The sequence below is a fragment of the Lycorma delicatula genome, chromosome 10 (genome assembly GCF_047948215.1).
Source record: "Lycorma delicatula isolate Av1 chromosome 10, ASM4794821v1, whole genome shotgun sequence".
Classification (NCBI taxonomy): Eukaryota; Metazoa; Arthropoda; class Insecta; order Hemiptera; family Fulgoridae; genus Lycorma; species Lycorma delicatula.
The window spans coordinates 78,740,090-78,764,108 of NC_134464.1; the positions used below are offsets into that span (position 1 = coordinate 78,740,090).

The 24,019-nt window shown below is 29.2% G+C and overlaps 1 protein-coding gene across 3 annotated transcripts in view; it reads right to left on the reverse strand.

Moving 5' to 3' along the window:
- shtd (anaphase promoting complex subunit 1) overlaps positions 1 to 24,019 on the reverse strand; it is a 114,746-nt gene that overhangs the window by 26,665 nt on the left and 64,062 nt on the right. For all 3 annotated transcript variants that reach the window (XM_075376917.1, XM_075376916.1, XM_075376918.1), the window contains 8 exons: positions 21,112 to 21,349; positions 19,489 to 19,651; positions 19,149 to 19,328; positions 13,861 to 14,043; positions 11,552 to 11,678; positions 4,334 to 4,561; positions 2,531 to 2,732; positions 326 to 561 (listed from right to left, as the gene is read on the reverse strand). In XM_075376917.1, coding sequence (XP_075233032.1) covers positions 326 to 561; positions 2,531 to 2,732; positions 4,334 to 4,561; positions 11,552 to 11,678; positions 13,861 to 14,043; positions 19,149 to 19,328; positions 19,489 to 19,651; positions 21,112 to 21,349 — 1,557 coding nt within the window. The remainder of the gene's footprint in view (positions 1 to 325; positions 562 to 2,530; positions 2,733 to 4,333; positions 4,562 to 11,551; positions 11,679 to 13,860; positions 14,044 to 19,148; positions 19,329 to 19,488; positions 19,652 to 21,111; positions 21,350 to 24,019) is intronic.

Genomic DNA, 24,019 nt, shown 5'->3' on the forward strand with positions numbered 1-24,019 from the left:
TTACTGTTGCTAATTACCCCTTCAATTACCATTTTACTTCTCATTTTAATTTAATAGAAATGAAAAACTCAATGATCATTAATAAATGTAAACAAAAAAATACTGTTATGGCTTTTCATAACTGGGTTAAAAGTGACATTACATGTGAGAAATGATTTCATTGCAGGAATGAAATTTTGACAAATTTCTTATAAGCTTTTTGTGGAACAGGTCAAAACATCAGTACCGAGTGGCACTGGCACCCTATGACCCAGCTATGAAATAGTTAAATGGATATTAATAAATGTATAGTGTACAATAAATAAAAGAAATCAAATTATAATACCTATTATCATTGCTATGTGTAGGAAACTTAGGGAAAAAAGCACACAACATAGCAGCCACAGCAGTAGGAGAAGTTGAAAGAGTGTAACGGCCTCCACCTAGGAAAAGTAATCCAAGTGCCATATGTGTAGCCAGATGTGAACCATAAGTAACAACACTATTAGTAGCTTGACCAACTCTTGAACGTAAGTAACGGCAAATCCTCAAAACTTCCAATTCTCCAGTGCCAGCCATTACCTATAAAAAACAATAAACAGTAAATTGAAGTACTTAAAATTAATCATCAAATTTATGTATAATCAAATAATTTCTAATATAAACTAATGCTTACAGTACTATAATGCTGCCAAAACTGCTAAATAAAACATACTTCATGTTACTGAAAAAAAAAAGACATTCAAATCACTACCACTAGCTGGCCTATAAAATGTAATTCCATGAATGTTAAACTAATTACTTATTATTTTTATAAACATATATTTTTTTTTCTGCTAAGATCATTATAATTTTAAAGAAAAATCACAATTTATACGGATTGGTTGAATCTGTAAGTAAATAAAAATTCCATAAAAATAATGATGTATTAAAATTATTAATTACTGCTAGTATAAAAATTAGCTTTTTTTCATACATATTCAGATTGTAAATAAATAATGTAACAAACTGGATTTTATTACCAGAACATAATATATATATATATATATAAATGAATGTTTGTCTGTCTGTATGTCTCTTATGCCTTCCTAAACCGTTCATCAGATAGCGATGAAACTTTGGGGAATGGTTGGACGCATGCCAGGGAAGGTTTCTGAATTAGTTTGGACCCGCTAGGTGGCGTTGTGATCGAGATATTTTGAAAAATTGTATTTATGGTCCGATTTGGCTCATATTCAGAATATGTGTTACTTACATGGAAAGAAATACCTCTACAAAAAATGGACCCGCTAGGTGGCACTGGGGGTTGAGATATTTGGGGAAAATTGCATTTATGATCGGATTTGGGTCATATATTTATATATTAGTTATGTAAAAACAAATATTTTTACAAAAAATAAACCCACTAGGTGGCACTGGAGTAGAGATATTTGGAAAAACTGTATTTATGTACCGATCTGGCTCATATTCAGAATACATATTAGTTATCAAGAGAAATGTTTGCAAAAATTATACCCGCTAGGTGGTGCCGGTGACGAGATATTTACAAAACAAAGAAAGAAATATACAAACAGACCTTCTTCTTCTACAGATATAAAGGGCAATGTTCGTATGTGTCCGCAATTAATGAACAATCTGGTCAAAATAAAAATGAGAAATTAAAAAACTGTTAGAAAATCTAACAGTTTCTGATTATAATTTTATGAAAATAGTTCTATTGAAACGGGTTAAACTTAACAAATAGGATTACATAAATTAATTTACAGGGAGGGATTAAGTTATTAAAAAATCATGTGAAAAGTTTATCTAATGGCATAAAAAAGAAGACTGATATATGAAAAAAATGAATATTTTTTACAAATTTAGTTTTCAATGGTTGTTAGTACTGTTCAGTAATAGATTTCCAGTTTTATGCTTTTAATATAGATCAGATTTAGTCAAAATGCAGCTTGTTGTAGACTTATTTTGAGTATGTTTCTGAAAATCTAAACACCAATGTAAGATTGTAAAGTAAAGATCTTCATGAACAACTTATACAGTTTAAAAAAACAACATGAAGTGCTAATATGCAGTCATTCTAAGCACTTATCATTTAATTTTTTTTAATACCCCTCAATGTGAGCCCACTCAAAACTGATAATGCACTAATCTCAAAACTCCTGACAAAGCGATTCACGTATCCTGATTGCTGACTACCTGAGTTTTATTCAAAAGTTGACGCATATTATCTGACAGCCATTGACATGATAGAGTTCCTGTACAATTAACAAAGTGTTTCATGACAAACTCAAAGTCTATAAAGCAGTGACCACTAATTGTGGACTCATCATCTACCTTCTAAGATATTAGGTAATTGGTACCATTAAAGATAATAATTTACTATCATAATTGAATCTTTTATGCAACAAAATGAAATAAATACAGAATAATTCCCTAAGTACTTTGTATCTCAATGTGTACTTAACTTAAAAATAATGTTGGTAAAACAAAAAAATAAAAACGACAGTATAAGAAAAATATAAAAATAACTTACAAAATGAATTATAATTACCATTGCAAGTGCTAACAGAATCACATTAAGGCAAGTTTCTATAGTAGATTTTCCAGCAAGTTCAGCAATTGATTTTCCTGACATTGATGTGAACTTCTTACAAAAATTAAATAAAGTTGTAAATGCTTCATTATTAGCTGAACCAGCAAAACGCAGACCCATTGCCATACAAGCACCAGCAATTATATTACAATATGCCTGGCTGAAAAAATAATTGTAATAATAATAATAATAATAATAAATAAAAACCTTGTATTTTAACTTAAAATTAAACTAATCAGATTTAATTAATTACACAAATTTTACTTTTAAAAACAACCCAGAGAAAGAAATTAGTTACAATAATTTTTGAGAATGTTGAAGTAACAGATAAAAACATTTTACTCAGACGTGGCATATTTCTATAAAGGATACATTAATTACCAGAATGACCACTACTGGAGCTCAAATATCAAATTCCAAGTTTTACAACCTTAAAAAATTGGTTTATCACCATTTCTTGCCGATGAGTCACTAACCCAAAATTTTGAACAGATTTAAAAAAATTGGTGTTTCAATTTAATCAGAATGATTTTATTTATCATTATTTTTTCAACTTCAATCCTGCCTTACAATTCACCAAATGGACTGAATTTTTTATTTTGTATTCTGATGGTTTGTTGTAAGTCCTTTGAACAATACTTAAGATTTTAACAAATGAAAAATTATTTGTCTTTATGGAGGACCTGAAAATATTTTTAATTTTTCTCGTCATTCCATAGTTTAGTATGTTTTGTAATAACATTTAACTTGGGTGTTAATCTGATACTGAAAATATTTTCGCAATAAAACTTAAGAAAATTAATTGAAAAACTTAGAGAAAAGAATACACAGTCCTGAATTTCAGGAAGTCTTAACATGCTCTTGGCAATGGTCTTTTTTTGTTTCTTTGCATTACTTTTTTATTTTTAACAAAATGTAAGTTTCTTCCATTTATGCTTCTTGCAAATGACTTTTTACATACAGACAGGGTTTTTGTAGGCCATTCATATTCTAATTAAGGGAAAAATATGTATTTAAAAAATAAAATAAAAAGGAGCTAAAACAAATTAAGAGTAATAGTTTTTCTTTATAATCTGACTTTAAATAATAAAAAAATTGAGGTTTAGGAATCTGCTGATAGATTTTTAAATTATTGCCAACTTCTAAAAGCCAAAATTTAAATAATAATTGAAAAAGAATAATTTTATAATTTTTTGTAAAGGATTTTTGAGTTATCTTTTTTTAAAAAAACAATAAACTTTTATCAGAAGAATTTAATACAGTTAAATATACCTTTGGTGAATTATCTCAACAGGAAAGCCAATTAGGTTTGATATTTCTAAACCTAATTTCAATTAGGTTTCTTTCCCTTGAGTCTACAAAGATTTATAATAAGTAATCCCAATATTCAGGATCTAAAGTAAGAATATGAACCTTTTTCTTTTCAGAGAGTTGGTTGAAGTACTAGAACAAGAGAAAAAGTTTGTAATAATGAGAAAGTGGGCATTTTAAACATAAACAAATAAAAGTTAGTTACTGAATATATTACATAAACTGTATCTCTTTGAGTTAAGTTTCATAAAAAAAATCCTATATCTGGAACTGAAAACAGTTTGTTCAAAGAATAAATTTATTTACTTCTAATTAAAATCAAACAGAAACAAAATAACACATAAAATAGTTTTTAAATCAAATCTTTTCTCCACTGATTTATGATTTACGATTAAATCAAATTGTAAATTAAACGATAAAGAAAACAAAACAATAAATAGTTTTACGTACTTCATGGTTTCATAATCAATATTATCAGGTAGATTTCCAGGATGCGGTTTAACAAGACAATATGGTCTGATGGCAGGTGGGACATGATCAAGAACCCATTCTTCAGTAGGTAATATATCATCCCATAGTATCAAACCTCTAGCAATCATTCTTAAAAGTAATAAATCTGGACATACAAAGTCGAGTAAATATTGTGTATCAGGGGCTTTCATCCAATTTGCCACCGCTCTAAAAAAAAAAAAATAATCAAGAAAAACAAAAATTACTTAAGGGAAATATCGGCCATTATTCTTTAGAACTACTATTAGTCCAGGCAGCATCTGTTATAAAATGGGCATATTTGGACTTTTTCTATATTATCGCTAATTTTTTATTTAATGCCTCCAGAATATCATCAGAAATGATTATTTCGTTATGCGCCAGTTAAAAAAGCTGTGCTTAAATTTTTATTAATAATGTATCTTAAATAATAATGTATCTTTCGATTTGCAACCAATGATATTGTGTGTAAAAGTTAATAACAAAATTTTTTTCTCTTCTGATCTTTTCTCTAAAATCAACAGCTATAATTTGGGGAAATAGGAGAAAAATGGATATTTTTGCATTTTGTTTAATACAAATTTAAGCACCCTTTTTCAACTAGCACATAATGAAATAATCATTTCTGATTATATTCTGGAGGTATTAAAGCAAAAATTAGCAATCATATAGAAAAAAATCCAACCCAAAACAAATACCACCTAGACTATATCATCAAAATTTAATAATAGTTAATCTTCAATTATCCAGGTTAAATAGAACTATGAGGCTCAACTGATAAATTTTGCACATATATGCATAGCATGGGAATGAAAACAGATATTGGAATGAGATAAAAAATGAATAAAAATACAATATCTTAGCTACAAAATGAAGTATTTATTTTTCAATATAATCTCCATTTACACCGATACACTTTTCTTAACATGTGACAAGTTTTTGTATTCGGTGACTGAAAAATTCTGGTGGTCTTTCATGGATCCAAGTAGTCACAGCTTCCTTCACCTCATTGTCGGTGATGTAATGATTACCTTTGGAGATGAGGGAAGAAATGGAAGTCGCATGGGGCCAAATCCAGCGAGTATGGTGGATGCACAACAGACTCAAACTTCAGCTTACAAAGAGCATAGAGTGTTTGCGCAGTACTCATCGTGCACAGATTTTACGGTAACCCAATTGTTCGATACTATGGCCTACTCGTTCTTTAGATATGCGTAATTGAGTAATGATGCATTGCTGGGTGATTTTCTGGTCACTTTGAAGCAAATTGTCCACCTCCTTTCAATGTTTCTTGTCCGTCACAGAAACTGGTCGTCCACTGTAAGGTGCGTCCTCAATAGTTACTTCACTCACGAAATTTCAACGCCCAACTATTCACAGTACTCCTGTCAACAGTTTCACTACCGTAAATGTTAAAAAATATTCGTAGGATTCACATTATCTGCTATTAAAAATTCTATCACTGTGTGTTGTTTTAACCATATTGACATTGGCCGTACTCAACTCCATTTTAACTGCTACTGAAAAAAAAATGGTAAACAGATTTCAATGTACTACTGCAGGTTTGTAGAGGGGGATTTTAGCTATTATATGCTGTCATGCCCAACTCAACAGTATCTTTTGTCTCTGTGTAGCACGCTAGTGTGCAGAATTTATCAGCTGAGCCTCATAAAATACAAATTGGTAACTAGAAAAATTAAATTATTTTTATTCTGGAAATACAAAAAAAGTTCAATTAAATGATTACTGAAATAAATTCAAAACTGGATGGCTATTTCAATTGTTAAACAATCATCATCAGTGGGAACCGAAAAATAAAAAAAATAAAGACAATTCTTTAACGATTACACAAACAGCACCTTGAAAGACAAAAAAATAATAGTAATTTTACTTGTTACAAAATGTATATCATCATTTCAGAAAATTCCTAAGTATAACTTTATCTTAAATACTTCATGCACTGAAACTTCCAACTCATATTACTCACAATTTTTTTTTGTTTAATTAGTGTTGACTTTTTTCTTTTTCCTTTTCCGTTAATAATCATCTTTCTATAACTACTAATGATGACGGTTTAACAATCAAAATGGTACCTAGTTCAGATTCTAAATAAATTTTTGGTAAATGGTTTTCAATTGTTAGCTATTTCAAATTTATTTTTACTAGAAGGCACACAGGGTATACATTATAATTTGTAAGAAAATACCTTTAGAAAACCAGAACCATATTTGTTAAATTTGAGTGATTGTGGGAATTTAACTTTATTGTTGGCAACTTATTCTTATTTCAAACCTTTTTCATTTCCTACATACTACCATATGAAATATTCCAGATTTTATGAAACAATCATACAGTAAGGAATGTAGTTGGCAATACGTAGTATACAAATATATTTAAATTCTGTTAAATAAATCACCTAGTACAGAGTACTGAGATAAGACCTTAATATCTACCTTAATTTTTTATGAAAGGACTTTCGCAGGATCCTGCATTCTCAGATGGAATTAAAATAATTACATTATTGCATAATAAATATAAAAATACTAAAATAATGACAATTTCATACTAATTTACACATGAGCTACTATCTGTTGCAGTTTTTGTAAGTACATCTTCCTCAAATAGTATTTGATGGTTTAGCAAACTGAAATTTTGTTTGTATTTATACAAGTAATATTTTTCTAATCTATTTAGTTTTACCATTTTTATTAATTTCTAAATTTCTATTAATATTGGAAATAGAATGAATGTTTATTGTTTATTACATAGTCTGCCATATTAGATAAACCTTTTCTTTTTTTTTCTTTAGCCTCCAGAACCACCATACAATTTTAATTCAGAACATGAATGAGGATGATATGTATGAATGTAAATGAAGTGTAGTCTTCTACAGTCTAAGGTCGACCATTCCTGAGATGTGTGGTTAACTGAAAATATTAGATAAATCTGATTTTTACATGACTGCCCAAAAAGGAGTGTAATGTTTTTAGGGTGTATGTATGTTTCACTGTAGCAGTTCAATAGCCGAGCCGATTTAGATGCATAGGTCAAGGATTACCTTGCATTGTAATCCTTACATTATGGGGAGTGTCATAGGCTGTACAAATATGTACATATTTGTATATGTACAAATATGCTTAATTGTAACAAGGACATAAACAAATCATACATATGATTATAAATGGATAATAGATAGTATTTTCAGTATTGATTTATTTGCATAGAGAATAGTTGTGTTTTAATATCTGCTACGATACTGAATGAATGAATTATGGTAGTCAAATTTATTAATTTATTTTATAATTATTATTACTGTTATTTATTGTTTATAAACATTTAAGAAAAAATCTTATGATATTTTGACAAGCAGAGTGTTCAATTATGTATGCATGTTCTTTTTACTGCTAAATATTACCTAACAATCCCTTTCTTTTACTAATAAAATTAATAAATAATAATAAATAAATAAAAATACAAATATAAATAAAAATAACATATGCTTAGAAATTAAATTAAATAATCTGTAAATTAATTGACAATGGATTGCTTCTAGCAGGATGTAAGGATAATAAAGAAATTAAATCAGTACAAAAGAAAAGCATTACTTAGAAGATAAAAATTTAGAGTGTGGGCTATGTGGATGACTTTGCTTTGGTTGTTGGAGGCTGATATCTGTAGGAAAGCCAAGGATAAAATACACGAGTCTTATCAGGCGGTGGCTGACTGGATGAGTGAAGTAGGATTAAGTATGGCCCCGGAGAAAACAGAAATATTTCCAATCTCTAACGCTAAACAGAGACCGAAGATCTTAGTAGAGTTGGAGGTCAGGTGTGTGTGATCCAAACCTGCAATTACGTATTTAGGCATATGGGTAGACACGCAGCTTTGGTTCGGTATTCATGTCTTCGAGGCATGCGGTTGGGCAGATAGGGTCGTGTGTCTCATTGTGAGCATCCTGCCGGACTGTGGGGGGCTCCGGCAGCAGAGGAGAAGACTCTTGACTGGGGTTGCAGTTCTTTACGAGGTGGAAATATGGGCATCTGCTACAAAATATCACAAGTATAGAGTTATACTTGAGTCACTAAGCTGTCTGTGGGTGGCATCTGCTTATAGAACTACATCCAGAGAGGTGCTCGAGGTCATCATGGGTATTTGGCCAATGGATCTTGTGGTTGCATCATGGGCTAGAATGCGCAAGTGTGGTGGTTTGACTCCTGCGGATAGGAAGATGGCAATTGAGCAGGGCACATTGAAGACATGGCAAGAGAGGTCCCAAGGCTTATTGGATTTTTACCTCACTCAGATGCTGATGGGCCATGGGGGCTTCAGGGTGTATTTATATCACTTTGAACTAGACTGCGCAGAAACCTGCCCTGATTGTGGAAGGGAAGAAACGGCATAGCATGTTTTCTTTGAGTGTCCCTGCTTTGCTATAGAGAGAGGTGAAATGCTTGAACTCCTGGGTACGACGGTTTTTTCCCACCTGAGGGACTTATGAATTTCATGATGGCCAAAGATGAGCACTGGCTTGCTGTGGTTAGGTATTCTAGAGCAGTCATGGAGAGGCTTAGGATAGTGGAAGAAACAAGATGCCTGAGAGCTCTGGTGCGGAGGACAGGGCTGCGGGTGAGTGTCCAGGAGGCTCCCTAACCTGTGAGGGTCACCTGGATGCAGTGAACTTGTCACTCTGATGTTAAGCTCCCCCTTTCTGAAGTAATGCCACACAGCAGTTCCAGAAAGGGGAAGACTATCAGAGGTGGAGATTTAGTTGGTAGGTTGCAGCCATACATACGGACTCAATAACATCTTGCAGAACCTGTTAGTGAGTCCGACAATTTGTGTGTAAATGGTATTCTTTCCCTCTATAAAAAAAAGTGTGGATAATGGGAGATGACATTCGTTACAGTTTGTACATATTAAACAAAAATTATGAAAATTCAAATTTTTAAATAAGCTTTTTAATTAGTATTTTTTTTAAACATTTATTTTTTTAATAAAAAGATTTTCAACATAGTGATGTGGGCTTTATAAAAGAAAATATTTTATTTTCAATAAACTGATGGGAAGTTCTTTACATGTAATTAAATAGGCTTCATTCTGAACGATTCGAAAACTCGTATCTCATACGTGTGAAATTGTTGTCTTATTAGTGTTTTTACACAACTGCCCAAAAAGTATTTATTGTGTATGTATATATGTTTGTTCCATAGCTCACTGACTGAACTGACTGTCACCTGCATGCTGTATAATTATCCTGTATTAATAATTATCCTATATTAAAGAGCTATGTTTTTTCATAGTTGTGTTTTTTAAATTTTAATATTTATCTCTTGTTTATTTTTGGAATTTCCATAGTGCTCAAGATATATAATTTAACATTACAGAGGATTATCAATTTTAAAAAGATTAATTTCAGTAAAGGAATATACATATACATTTTTTTTGAGATTAAAATAATTAATTAACATATTGACCACTGTGCTAATACAATTTAATATTAAATAAAATAAACCATCAAACCACAATAAATAGATAAGTTAAATTTACTACATTAATATCAAGAATCGATTTTAGCAGGATCCTGCATCTTCAGTTGTTTTTAAATTCTATAATTACATTAAAACATATTTATTTATAATTTTATTCTGTTGAAATTCTTTTTTTTGAAAATTTTGAAATTTATAATGGACAAATATACAAATTCTGCTGTCCAGTACTGGAGTGATGTAACATCTAAAATGTTGTATTTTCCTTTGTTCTATTACCATTAATAGGATAAAACAGATCCATAATAGTTATATTTTGTTTTTAATTAAATCATCATCTTCGAAAGTGATATGGTGGCTTATCAATTTCGACAAATTAACAAAATTATAAACAAGTATATTTTAATGTAATTATAGAATTTAATAACTTATGGTAATTCCCAGAGGTTAAACAGGGAAAAGAAGAAAAGAAAGACAGAAAGAATTTAATAACCAGTGAAGATTAGGGATCCTGCGAAAATCGATTCTTGGCATTAATGTGGTAAGTTTAACTTATCTATTTTCTGTGTTTTAGTGGTTTATATTACATTATATATAGATATATATAATAACAACTTAACCACCAAACACAATAACAGATAACCTAAAAAAAACTAATACCATTAGTACACCAACACCACATTATTTAATTAGCATCATGATCAATGTTGATGAATATGAATTTAAACAAAAAATTGAAAATAATGAAAAAAGTTTATATAAACAAAGGTTCTGGAAACGCTTTGTTTTTGAGTTACAGCTAGGGAAAGATTTCACTGGATTTCAGCTATTCTAATAAAAATAAGCCCTACTGTAATTTTTGAGACTCAAATTAAGCAGAAAAGTTGGTGGTTTCTTTTATAATTTGAGCTGTGAAATAGGATAAAACAGGTCCTAGAACTGTAAATTCACTAGTCTAAGATATCTGATGTAAAACACAAAATTTTATGTACAAAAAAACCTTTTTTAGATTTGTAATACAGCAGCTTTGTTAGATAAGTAATAAATGCGGAAGATTTAGTAACAAAATTTAGAGAATTTAATTCTGAGAAAATTAATGAAAATACAGGCAATAAAATGTTAAAAACTTTTTTATTGAAGCAAAACAGAAGAAAAATCGTATTATTCTTTCTATATCAAACAAATATTCTTTTTAAAAATAAAAATGCCTAATTAATGAAAATGATTTTAAAAGAAATACAACATTTTTAAAACAATATTTTAGTGTGTACATTCAATAATTTACACAGGTATTTTAATAACACTTCATTTTTTAATTATCCCTTGTGAAAAGTTTTACCCTGATTTCTGTTCCAAGTGAAAAATGAAGCCATACTGAAATTCTTAAAATTTAAATTAAAGGGCAAATCTGATGTTTCATACAGTTTTTGACCTGAAAACATGTTTTAGAACTATGCCCTAATAATTTTAATAATAATACACTGCCAATAATTCAATATTATTTACAATAATTTCAATACACTGCCAATAAACAACAAAATTTTGCAATACAATTTGTAGAGAATATAATTCTGAGAGAATCTATACATAATATCAACTAAACATATTGTTTAAGAAATTTGAAAAAAGCCAAACATGGCAGTATAACAAGATATTAAAAAAAATAAATAATAAGTCAATAAAAACTGCATACTTATTCCCTGATCTGAAAAACATCATCCCAAGAGCTAAAGTTGCACCTGGAGCTGTAACAGCAGTATTAACTTGATCACCTTCACGTATCTGGTAACTAGGTGACTTATACTTTTCTTTCTGTGAGCCTGTACATAATGAAAATTGTTTAGATATATTCAAAGTACAGAAAAAAGCTAAGTGATTCTGTTTAACATTAGAAAACTTAAAAAAGTATATTTTAACAACAATGAGGCTTCTTTTGTTACAGACTATTTGATTAAGCAGTAAATGAGAAATTCTTCTGTCAATAAATCTATACTGAAAAGTTAAGTTTTTTAACAGAGTAATAATCTCAGGCACTACTGAAATGATGTTAAAATTCCTATACAGTTTTAAAGCTACAAATATTAAATTTGCATATTACATTAACCCCTATAAGTTGTCTAATTTTGTTCCCTTTGTAATTCTCTTCATTGTAATATAAATATACATTAAAAACATAGTCTATTAACAAAAAAACTATTTATTGCATCCAACTATTTATCGGAACCTTATTTTTCTGGTCCAGAAGCATATCATTGAAATACTGACATTGAAAAAAATTTGAAAACCCATTTCAGTAACAGTAAATGTTCACTCTGTTTCTGATATTAACACAAATTTAGAAATATTAGAAATTAATAATGATGAAATAAAATTAAATGTATTAGAAAAATGTTACTTATATAAATACAAGCAAAATTTCAATTTGATAAACATCAGACTGTTTGACGGAGAGATTCTTATAAAAACTGCAACAGATAGCAGCACATGTGTAATTAATATCCAATTATCATTATTTTAGTATTTTTATTAGGCAATAAAAGAATTATTTCAATCATAACTGAGAATGCAGGATCCTACAAAATTACTTTCATAACAATTTAAGGTAACATATGTCTTATATTCTGTACTAGATGATTTTTTAATAGTTTAAAAATAATTTAACAACACAAAGGAATAACACGAATCTTAAAAAGATTAATTTCAGTAAAGTAAGATATATATATATTTTAATATTATATGAAATATAAATCACCAAAAAAAGAGTAATTAGATAAGTTAAACTTACCATACTCATTTCCAAGAATCAATTTTTGCAGGATCCTACACCTTCAGTAGGTACTGAATTCTATAATTACAATATATATAATTCTTTTAAAAATTTGTTCTATTGACATTATTGCCAAATTATGTTTTAAATTGAATCATCATTTTTGTATGTAATCTGATGAAGGTTCATTATTTTTGCAAACAGTAATACTGTGTTTGTATTCTAACAATGGTCAGCTACATTAGATATACCTCTTGTTTGTTTTTGTATGCTGTGTAATATTGTAAATCTTTTTTAAATGATATATTGGTTTCACCAATATGGATATTATTACATTCATTGCACTTTATTCTGTACATTCCTCTTAATTCCTCTCTATTATTTTTAGTATTGTATTTTTTAAATACTTTAAAATGTTTTTATTTGGTTTGTATGCTTTTTTTATATTTATTTTTATCATACACATCGATTTTTTCTGTTATTTTATTTGTGTAATTATATTTTAGGTACACACTATTATTATGTACATAATCATATTTATATATAATTAAAATGATTAAACAGATGATGTATTGTTAAATAGCTGTTTAAATTGAAAAAAAAAAACAAATTAATAAACCATGAATAATTATCTAACTGTTTCATTATTCTAGTTCTTATTATCATCTGTTTTTAATCACTTTTCCCAGCTATTTTATAATGAATAAAAAATGTGGTTTATTTGAAAGGTTGAAATTTTCACAAACATTTTTAGAACCTTCATAAAAGGTCTATAAATTTTCAATACAATCGATGGGGGAATGGGCAAGTGATACTAAATCAAAAGCATATACCTCTTTATGGGACACATGGTACATATATATATATATATATATATATAATAATTATATTATACAGAAGTTAAATTAGAAATAAATGTTTAATAAATAAATAAATAAAATAAAAATATAGATAAATAGATTTAATTAGGAATAAATATTAGATAATAAATAATTAATTTATAAATATTTTTATATCTATATTTTTTTTAAGCAAGTTCAAATTTTAATTCTGCAAGTGCACTAAAAACGGTCTCAATTAAACAGAATTTTTAGCTATCAATCACATATCTGTAACTCTTCAAAGTACTTTTCAACTACACCTCACATATTGATTATAACTAAAATTAAAAATCCTACAACTTATAAAAATAAATAAAAAAGTAAATTTTTAAAATTATACATTGATTTTCTTACCAGTAAGCGGTCGTTTATGTCCACCAACCATATAATAATATAGTGTATCAGGTATCCCAAGATCAGTTAAACCTGTTGACCCAGATCCAGTACCAAGTACAACTAGACCTAGTCCAAGTCCAGCAGCTAAAGCATAAGATTCTCTATCAACACTATTTTCCATTTCAGGACCTGGTGGTCGACCTTAAAAGAAAAAAATCACGATTGTTATTAAATTATTAATGATTAACATAAAAATAAATTATTTATCTAGAGAGAAGGAAAGCTCAAATAACTTGTACACGTGTCAAATTTATCAACATAAAATGAATGAAATGAGACTGTGGATAATAAAAACATCAAAAACACTAAAATTTTAACTTGGGACCTATAGTAATATACATCAGCAACAAACCTATTCTGATCTACTAGCCCATTCACTTGATACCTTCTTATGTTTGTAGCGGAGGGAGATGACAATTTACAAAGAGAATACTCATTGTGATTAACCAGGTATTTTTCTGTCAGAACAATCCAATATCTTTATTTTGATGTGCTTTGGACATTAAAATTATGATTAAAAGAAAAAGTAAATAAGGTTTACGTGTTTCATAAAATATCAGATTAATTTAAAGTGATCAGTTACAAAATTCAAACTCTAGCTAGTATTATAGTAATGTATAAATTATGGGATTAAATAAATAGCATCAAGATGCAGTTTTATAAAAAAGATTACAGCTCAAAAAAAAGATATCATTACCAAGTAAATAATTTCTTACTGTATTTAAATCATTTTTAGATTTTTCATGTCTGTCCATTTAGTGTTTCAGCACAAAATCATTTTTTAAAGATATCTGAGGTTAGGCATGAGTTACTGCCAACAAATCAACTCAAAGTAAAGTAAAGTAGAAAAGTAGAGAAAAAAAGTAGAAGTAGTAGAAAAGTAAAGTAAAGTAGTAAGGCTGTTAATTATGATGACTAAAGATAAGAAGACATTCTGTCTTTAAGAAATGGGGCAGATATGTTCTGAAACCTAAAATTTGACAAAATAACCAGTCATACCATAAGTCATGAATTCCAGAGCTGTAATATTTATAACTTCTGAACTCAGGAATATATGTTTTTTTTTAAAGGTGGGTGGCCTTATCTTCTACTAGTTCAACTTCTCTCTTGAGAAGACCTTGCAAAACTAACTTATGTGGGATAACAAATACTACACCCTTTGCTACATAACATGTGTCAAAGAGTCAACTATGCCTTTTTAATGTTGATTAATAAAGGTTTTAACAATCCTTTCCATGATCCTACTCTTTAAAGATCTCTTCATTTGTTATGTGGTCTATTCTTGAGAGATTAATAGAGACAGAATCTAAAAAGAGATTAGAATAATTATTTTTATCACAAAAGGATTTTTTTTACAATGTTTGGGGATAGATTTTGTCCCCCTTTTCCAGTAAATCAACTCAAGTATCTTTAAATTAACCAGGAAAGTAATGTGGAATATAAAATATATTTCATTCAAATGCAGTAGAAATGAAATAGCTACTTTAATTAAACAAAAACTGACTGATTAATTTATCATTTTTATACTGCTTATCTTATACAAAAAAAAATCATTTAGTTAATAAACGTTAATGTAATAAATAATAAGAGAAACGAGATGAAACAGAATAATCTCTTTAGGTAACTGACATTAATATCCGAAAATTTCCTAAATAATCCAAGAAATCATTATTTTTACACATTAGCTTCAAATGTATTTAAAGTAAGAAACTTTTTAGGGTAACTAAAAAATTACAATAATGAATTTAATCCCTTTCATTTTATAATGATTGCTCCTCCTCCCACAGCAGCTGAATTATTTATATATTCTATTAACAACTCTATCTCTTGTTACATTACCATACACACAGAGACTGGGGAAAAAGTTTCTTTCCATTCTTCTGGTAAATGATTTTAGGACTGTACAACTCTCTACTATTAATCAAATCTGCCAATTGAAATCTGCTTTTGAAAGATGACATATCACAGAGTATTTTTAAAAAAAGTTTTAATTATAATAGCTTGTTTATTTACAAGTAATTGAATCTTGAAAAATGAGTAAAAATGAATATGAAATTGATACATTTTGAAATTTTATTACAAAAAAAGGGAAGAATGAAACTCAGGATGCTAAAAACATTTACGATATTTATGGACATGATACAGTATCAGCAAATATCACAAAGTTGGTCAAATGCTTTCAATCTGAAAATTTTGATGTCAATGATGCACCTTGCTCTTGTCACCAATGACTGAAAAAGTTGATGAAATCATGAAAAAAAATTTAGCAAGACCTCCACATTAGCAGTGGTGATATCTGTAACAAGCTAAACATCGACACAAAACAGTTTTAAACTATTTAAAGAAGGCTGGATATAAAAAAACTACATGTTTGGGTATCATATGATTTAATAATGAAAAATTTAATGGAGCAAATTTTCATGTGTGAATCATTGCTAAAACAGAATGAAATTGAATCATTTTTTAAATGATTCATTACAGGCAATGAAAAATGGATCATGAGACAATAATGTATGGAAAAGATTGTTGTTAAAGCAAGGTGAAGTTTTGCAAACAGTGGTAAAGCCAGGATTGACAATCAATAAAAGTGATACTAAGTGTATAGTGGGATGGGAAAGGAACTGTTCACTTTCAGCTATTGCTACCCAATCAAATGATCAATTCTAACCTCTACTATCAACAATCGCAAAGATTACACAAAGCGATCAAGATAAAGTAATCATCCTGACCTCTGTAAGGGAAGATACTCACTTTGTGATGATCCTGGTTTCTACACCACTCCCTCCATTCCAAGCCTTACTGGAGGTCATCTTTAAGACTCTTTAAACTTGATAACTCAACACAGTCATCAGTTTGGCCTCCATTAGGATACCACCAGCCGAAAATGCCTTGGCAGATATTCCATCAGTTTATTTACACAAACTATTACTGCCTTCGTTTGGCCTCTTCCAACCACGATCACCTACCATAACTTACAACTCTCAACTATCAAATTAACTGATTTGCAGAAGCACGATCCCTACGCCTTCCTCTAACACTGAAGGTTTAACTCAAAAACTCTTCCTATGTTTAACTTCAAAACTATGTACTCAGATCATTAATTGATTGAGCCTTTACACATTAAAAATATTATCTTCATACCAACAAAACAAGTGTTGATGGCAATAACAACAATTTTGTTCTACAATTCAATTTACTCAAAGTCCTCTTGATTTACTTAAAAATCAAGATTTAATCAAATCTTGATTAAATAATCAAGTAATCAATTTAAGTAAATCAGATTTAATAAGCCTCTAATGAACCCTATTTTTCTCTGCTCTAGGAGAAAGGTCAATGCATATACCCTCCCACACCACAACTCCACCACAGAGTTCTCCACACAGCCATCTCATCCTAACAGCGAATATCTCAGGTAACTGGGCTCAATGTCAAAATGCCTATCTTGGAGAAGTAAGCACCCAAGCGAGACCCTAGACACCTGGGTTGCTATTCTATCTACACATTTATAACAGCATCAGACCCTTCAGTCATCCTCCACAGGGCTAAGAATCTTAAGAAGCCAGCAACTATATTCCATTCCCTTTCGGCTTTCAAATTAACTTGCAGATCAAAACCAGAATTGATCATCCCAAGTTCTCTAGTTAATTGGGTATGCTCAGCTTTGTTCCTGGGGTAGACATATGACATGGCGCGCACATCATCAATGGCTCTACACTCTGGACACAGGCCTAAATTAATCAAACCAAACTGGACCAACCTATCTCAAAAAGCATCATGTCCAGAAAGAACTGAAAAATATGCCGATTGGGGGATCCACCAGCATGCTTCTCAAATTAGGAAAAATACCATGCATGCCTACCATGCATGCAATACCATGCATTGGACGATTCAGTCCATCTGACCTGCCACAAATAAATAAAGTGACCAGAATTGATCGATAGGAAAGGTGTCATCTTCAATTATGACATAGTCAGACCCAAACATCTTTGGTGACTGTCAAAAATTGAGAGAGCTTGGCTAAGAAATTTTGATGCATCTATTATATAGTCCTAATACTGCAATTTCAAACGACTGTTTGTTTAGGTTGTTCTTTAAATATGGCACATATTTAGACTTTTCATTTAAGGTATAAAATAATTGTTTTACTTTTGCATTAAAATATGAAGAAAAATTTTCCCCAACCCTATATATATACTGAAAATTAAGTTTACTGATAAAATATATGTACTGAAAATCAAAAAATTAAGTTTCATAAACATTTTCTGGTGATAGACATTACTATATATTTAAAAATAACTACAATTTTGACTATGAATATTAAATTTACTTTTAACACCAATAGCATAAATTTTATTTTGATAATAATTACACTATTTTAGAGAATAGAGAAATGCTTAAAAATATTTTTTTAGAATTATAACCGGGCAGTTCTACAAGACACAAGGAAATAATATTTCTTTAGGGTGTACGCTAATGAAATTCATTATTAGAAATTTTGAAAGAATCCTTATAAATTATTATTATATAAAGAAAATTACATAATGAAATATACTTTAACTTTCAGGCTGAATAAAAATTGTTTACTGGTCATTGGATATAGTTTACTTAGAACTGAGTCCATAATTTTCATGTTGTGTTTGTGAACACTCATAGTTACATTTTGTTTACAATCCTACATACACAATAGGAGATATGATGGGATTTAGAATTACATTTCACTCTATTTTTTAATATACTAAGTTATCAGATATGGCATTTTATACGTACATGTGTGTTTTATAGTGATAAGAAAATATAAAAACTATAAATATAAAAGGTAAAATTTTCATTAAATAAACCAATTCTAATAATTTATACAAAATAAATATTTACTAAATCAAAATAACAGCTGTGTATAAGCTAAGTACAGTTAAACTACAAAAATATATGCTAGGGTAAAATTAAAATAAATTAATTATCATTATCATCAAATGACCTTCAAATTAAATATACAAAAAATACACATTTGAATAAATAAATACAAGTGAACAATGGTATGATAAAAATGGAAGAACAGTGGGTTTTCCCTGAAGTATCAATGTAAGTACAAACTTATAAAAAAAATCCAGGTTATAATAAACTAACAATTCAGACAAAATAGTAAAAAATTCAGATAACTACTCAGTAAAGCACGTTACTGTTAAATTTGGTGAGTTGGAAATAATAAATAGAAGTAAAAAATAATAATAATAATTTCTTACACTTACCTATTTCTGATAACAAGACTTCAGCAATGTGTCTATGTGCTGTTTGCTGGTATACTAAACCAATCCCTAATAATGCAGCTACCTGTATGTTTTGAACAATATCTAATTCGATTGAAGTTGGAGGTAACAAAGATTCAATATGAACACTTAAAATTTTAGTAGTACGAACATCCATTGATCCTGTAAAAATTTATTTACCTTGATTTAAATAAAAATGAAGAAAACTTACACAAGAAAGTTACAATAAACTAATGTAAAAAAAAAAAATAATGCATTGAATAATTTTAAAAAAGTGATAAGATAAATTATACAAAGTAGATGATAATTCAAGAAAAAATACCTCTTTTATTAGCAGCTATTCCAAGAAGAAGCCCAACACTAGTCATCTCATGACATCGAGTTAAATATTTAAATGTATTTAATTCAGCTAAGTTACCAAGATGTCCATTTAATCCTAATGCCATAAGAAATCCAGCATGTTCTGGTAATACTTCAGGTCCACCCTATAAATGCATACATGATAAATGCATACATAAGGATTAAGTAAATAGAAAAATATGCATAAATACTGCAAATATATTACTTAATAAATTATTTTAATTAAAAAAGAACCCATTTGTTTAAATGCAAAGGTACAAAATCAGTATCTTGATCAAAAAAAAAGGGGAAAAAAGAAGAATGAATGTAGGATAACAAGAAAAAGAAACTGTTGCTGAAGCATGAATTTAACTCATTCATGAATACAGATACATATTATTTCAACCAAAAGGCGTCTTAATTTCTTAAATTTTTACCTGAATATATTTTAAATAGAGTAAACGTATCAAGTTGTAATATTACACTATAACAATCCAGTATTAAGTAATGACTTATTTATCTAATCTGAATGACAATGGAGGGCAAACAATAAATATATTTTATAAATGAATATATATTTATATTTTTATTATTAACAATTTTATATTAACAAAGACCTACCTCATAAAACAACAATGCTTGATTAAAAGAAATATGCATTTGCTTTCGGTAGAGATAAAGACACACATCATAGTGAATGAAAGAAGATGTGTGTAAACATGTCTCACATATGCTGATTCAAATAAGCAGTCATCAATTAAATATTCTCATAAACGAGTGGCTGAACTTTATATACTGTGATCAACAATGCATGATCATATTAAAAAAGACTCAGAAACCATTTGGACCAACTTTTGTGAATGAAATATTGGGTGGAGACAAGGATCAGCATGTTGCAGACTGCCATGCTTTATTAGCATGAATTTTAAATGCAGTGTCCCATAAAACAATGCTGTTTTCTGGTGAATGTGCAATTTATTGCAGTTCATAAGCCAGGGATGTAGTTTTTTAGGCTAAGAAGAAAATTAATTTTGGGCATGAATTAGAAAGGAATCTCCTTTTTTTTAAAAGTATCTAAATTATGACTCTTATTTGCAAATGTTGGAAAGATGGTTCATGCCATAGTTTTAACAGAAGTGTATCATGGAATGTGTCAGATTACAGTAGGATGGGGTCATAAATCATTTAACTCGAATAAGATTTTTCTAAATGAACAATTTCTAGTCTGCTGGCCTCCTGGAAATGGCCGACACAAAGACTCAACCTTAACCTCAACTAACAACTCATTATGGGTGAAATCAAGGCTTATCTACCTCAACATCAATACAAAATAAATTATAAGTATTGTAACAGTGTGAAGGAAACCTTCTGAACCCAAATCCAGAGATTCTTCGCACGGAAGAATATGGAGATACACAGCTCTGTGCATTCACTATAATGGTGTACTCATAGATCCATTAATTTATTATTTGTTTGAAGTAATTCATAAATACAAATGTACAACATAGTATATATGTTGTACATTTGTATTTACAAAGTCATGTATTTACAAAGTTTATTGTAGTCCACAAAGCATAATTGTCAAATAATGAAAATAAGACATTACCTTTGGTTTATTATAAACAATCCAAGTTGAATCAATATTTGAAGCATTTGGTGAAATACGGAGACCAGCAGCAACTCCGTTATGGAATAGAGGCCAAAGGTTCATGTTAGGAACTACTTCAATGTGAGATAGATCAACAGTTGTACCTCTAGGTGGAGCTCTGCCACTAAGACATAAACGAGGGACTGGTAATGGTTCACTGGCTACAGGGCATGATGTTCTCAAAGTCAACATACCTCTGTAACAAACATAATTTTTATAATAAAAATAACAATAAAAAAAAACCAATCATTATTCTTTTAATTATTTTCAAATATAAAACAAAATATAAACCCATTAAATTTCTTTGTTATAAAAACCTCTTTTCGGGTAAAATTCTCTGTTTCTTAACAATTCACAAGACACACAGTGTGATAATTTAAGTATGGGAACAACTTTACACTGCATATCTGAGAGATACTTGGAGGCAGAAAGAAATGGGGTTCTACATACTTAAAAAAAATCTACATTATGGTGGGTTTTTAATTTTTGTCTGCCATCTTGGATCCGTCGTACTGAAGCTAACTTAACTTTTTTATATAGGAAGATGGACGTATGACACATGATTTCAATTAAAAATTTTACAAGAAAAACAATGGTGAAACCCATTTTCTGTTAATGTCTTCATTGTCAAGATATAAGCATTCAAAGTTAAAATGATGGAAAAATTGTGTCAACAATAAAATGAGCTACATGAATGATTTTATTGCATTTTACATTCATAATGCAAACAATAATGAACTTTAAACATTCCTGTAATATTGAAAATAATAAACAATAACTAATAATTACCAACACAACAACAAATTAAATGGCTACATCAACTGATATTATTTATTTTAAATATTACAATATTTATTTTAAAATTTTAGATAAATGTTTACGATTGTTAATAAGTTTTGAAAGTATACCATTCTACAACAAATGTTCAAAATGGTTCCCTTCTACAGCTTGGCAGTATCTTAACTTTAAGTAATATCTGTTTAGTACTTGTGGTTATCATGTCTGGTAGTACGCTAACAGATTTGTCAATTCTTCTTTTGAATTCATCATAGTTTGCAGGTTTTGTTTTGTAAACATTATGTTTCAGGAATCTCCCAAAAATGTAATCCAGAGGAAACAGGTCTTGGGACCAGACAAGCCACTCTACAAGTTATCCAGCCATTTTGAAGTTATTCATTAAAAATTTGCTGTGCCCTTAGATAATGATGAGGTGGTGTCCCATCTTGCTGAAACCATACATTATTAATTAATTCTTGACCAAAATTTTTCAGGTTATTTAGTAAAATTCTATCAGATAACAAGTTGCAGTAAACATTTCCTGTAAGATTGTCATCTTAAACAAAAGGCCCTTCAATACAATGACTAACATTTCCTGCCCAAACGTTCACTTCTGAGGGTGCTGTGTATGAGCTTCTAACATCCATCTGGGATTATTAACACTCCAATACCAACAGTCACTTCATGTTTATTTGCATGGCCATTTAATATAAAAGTACTTCATCAGTAAATATTATTAAATAAGAAAAATTTTTATCTATGTCTAATTTTTGCATTATAATATCACGATATTCAACTGGACAGTCAAAATCATCTTACAGAAGTTCTTGTACCAGGTATAGCTTATAAGAATGAGATTTATTTGTTTTAAAAATGTTTTTGAACTGAAAAAAGTGATGTCATGTTGGACAACAGCTTTCTGAATTGAGAATGAGGGTCTTCAACAAAGGCTTGCAATACATCTAATGACTTTGCATCAGTTGTGACAATTCTCAGACTACTGGTGTGAGAATGTTTCTTTACAGTACCGGTTTCTTCAAATCGCTCTACTGTCTTGATCACAGTCAATTTACTTACTGGTTTTCTGTTTGGAAATTTTTATTAAATAAATCGCATACCTCTTGTAAGGGGTCGAACCTGTTACCATACCCATACATCATCAACAGAGTTATTCTTTTGGTTTCACTTAAAGAAGGCATTGTTATTTGAAGATTTAATATTTAATAAAACTAAATAAATGAATGAGGAAACTAATAATAAAACTTTCACCAAAAGACAAATCTGAAACACTAGGCTTACAATTTAATTTTTACTAGCATGAACAAATTTTACCATTGCAAGTGTTGAAATCAAAAGATGAAATGAGGGGTTAATAAGTTGCATATTTTCAATGTAATACAATCTGCATTGTTGCAATAAATAACAAATATCAGCTAACATTAACACTGCAAGTTAATTCTTATTAAGTAAATAATGTCAGTTGATATTTAATTTGTTGTTGTGGTGTTTGTTAATTATTAGAAATTGTTTATTATTCTCAATATTACAGCACTGTTTAAAGCTCGTTATTGTAAGAATTACGAATTTAAAATGCAATAAAATTGTTCAAGTAGCGCATTTTAACTCGTTTTATTGTTAACATGATTTTTCAGTCCTGCAAATTTGAATGCTTATAACTCTATAACATAGGCATTAACAGAAAAACGGGGCTAATCATTGATTTTCTTGTAAAATTTTAAATTGAAACATGTGTCATATGTCCACCTTCTTGTTTAAAAAAATTAAGTTTGATTCAATGTGATGGATCCATGATGGCGGACAAAAATAAAAATCCCATAATGCAGATTTTTTTAAACTATGTAGTATCCATTTCTTTCTGCCTCAAATACCTCACAGATATGAAGTATAAACCAGTTTCCTTACTTAAATATCACTCAGAATATTATAAAATTTATTAATAAATTCACAACAGGTAAAATTATTCTACTATAACAATGAAAATAAAGCAACAACACTTATTTGTAACAGTATGATTTGTGTCATATAAAAATATTTTCAAAATATCTCTTAATATTTATTCAGCAAGCTT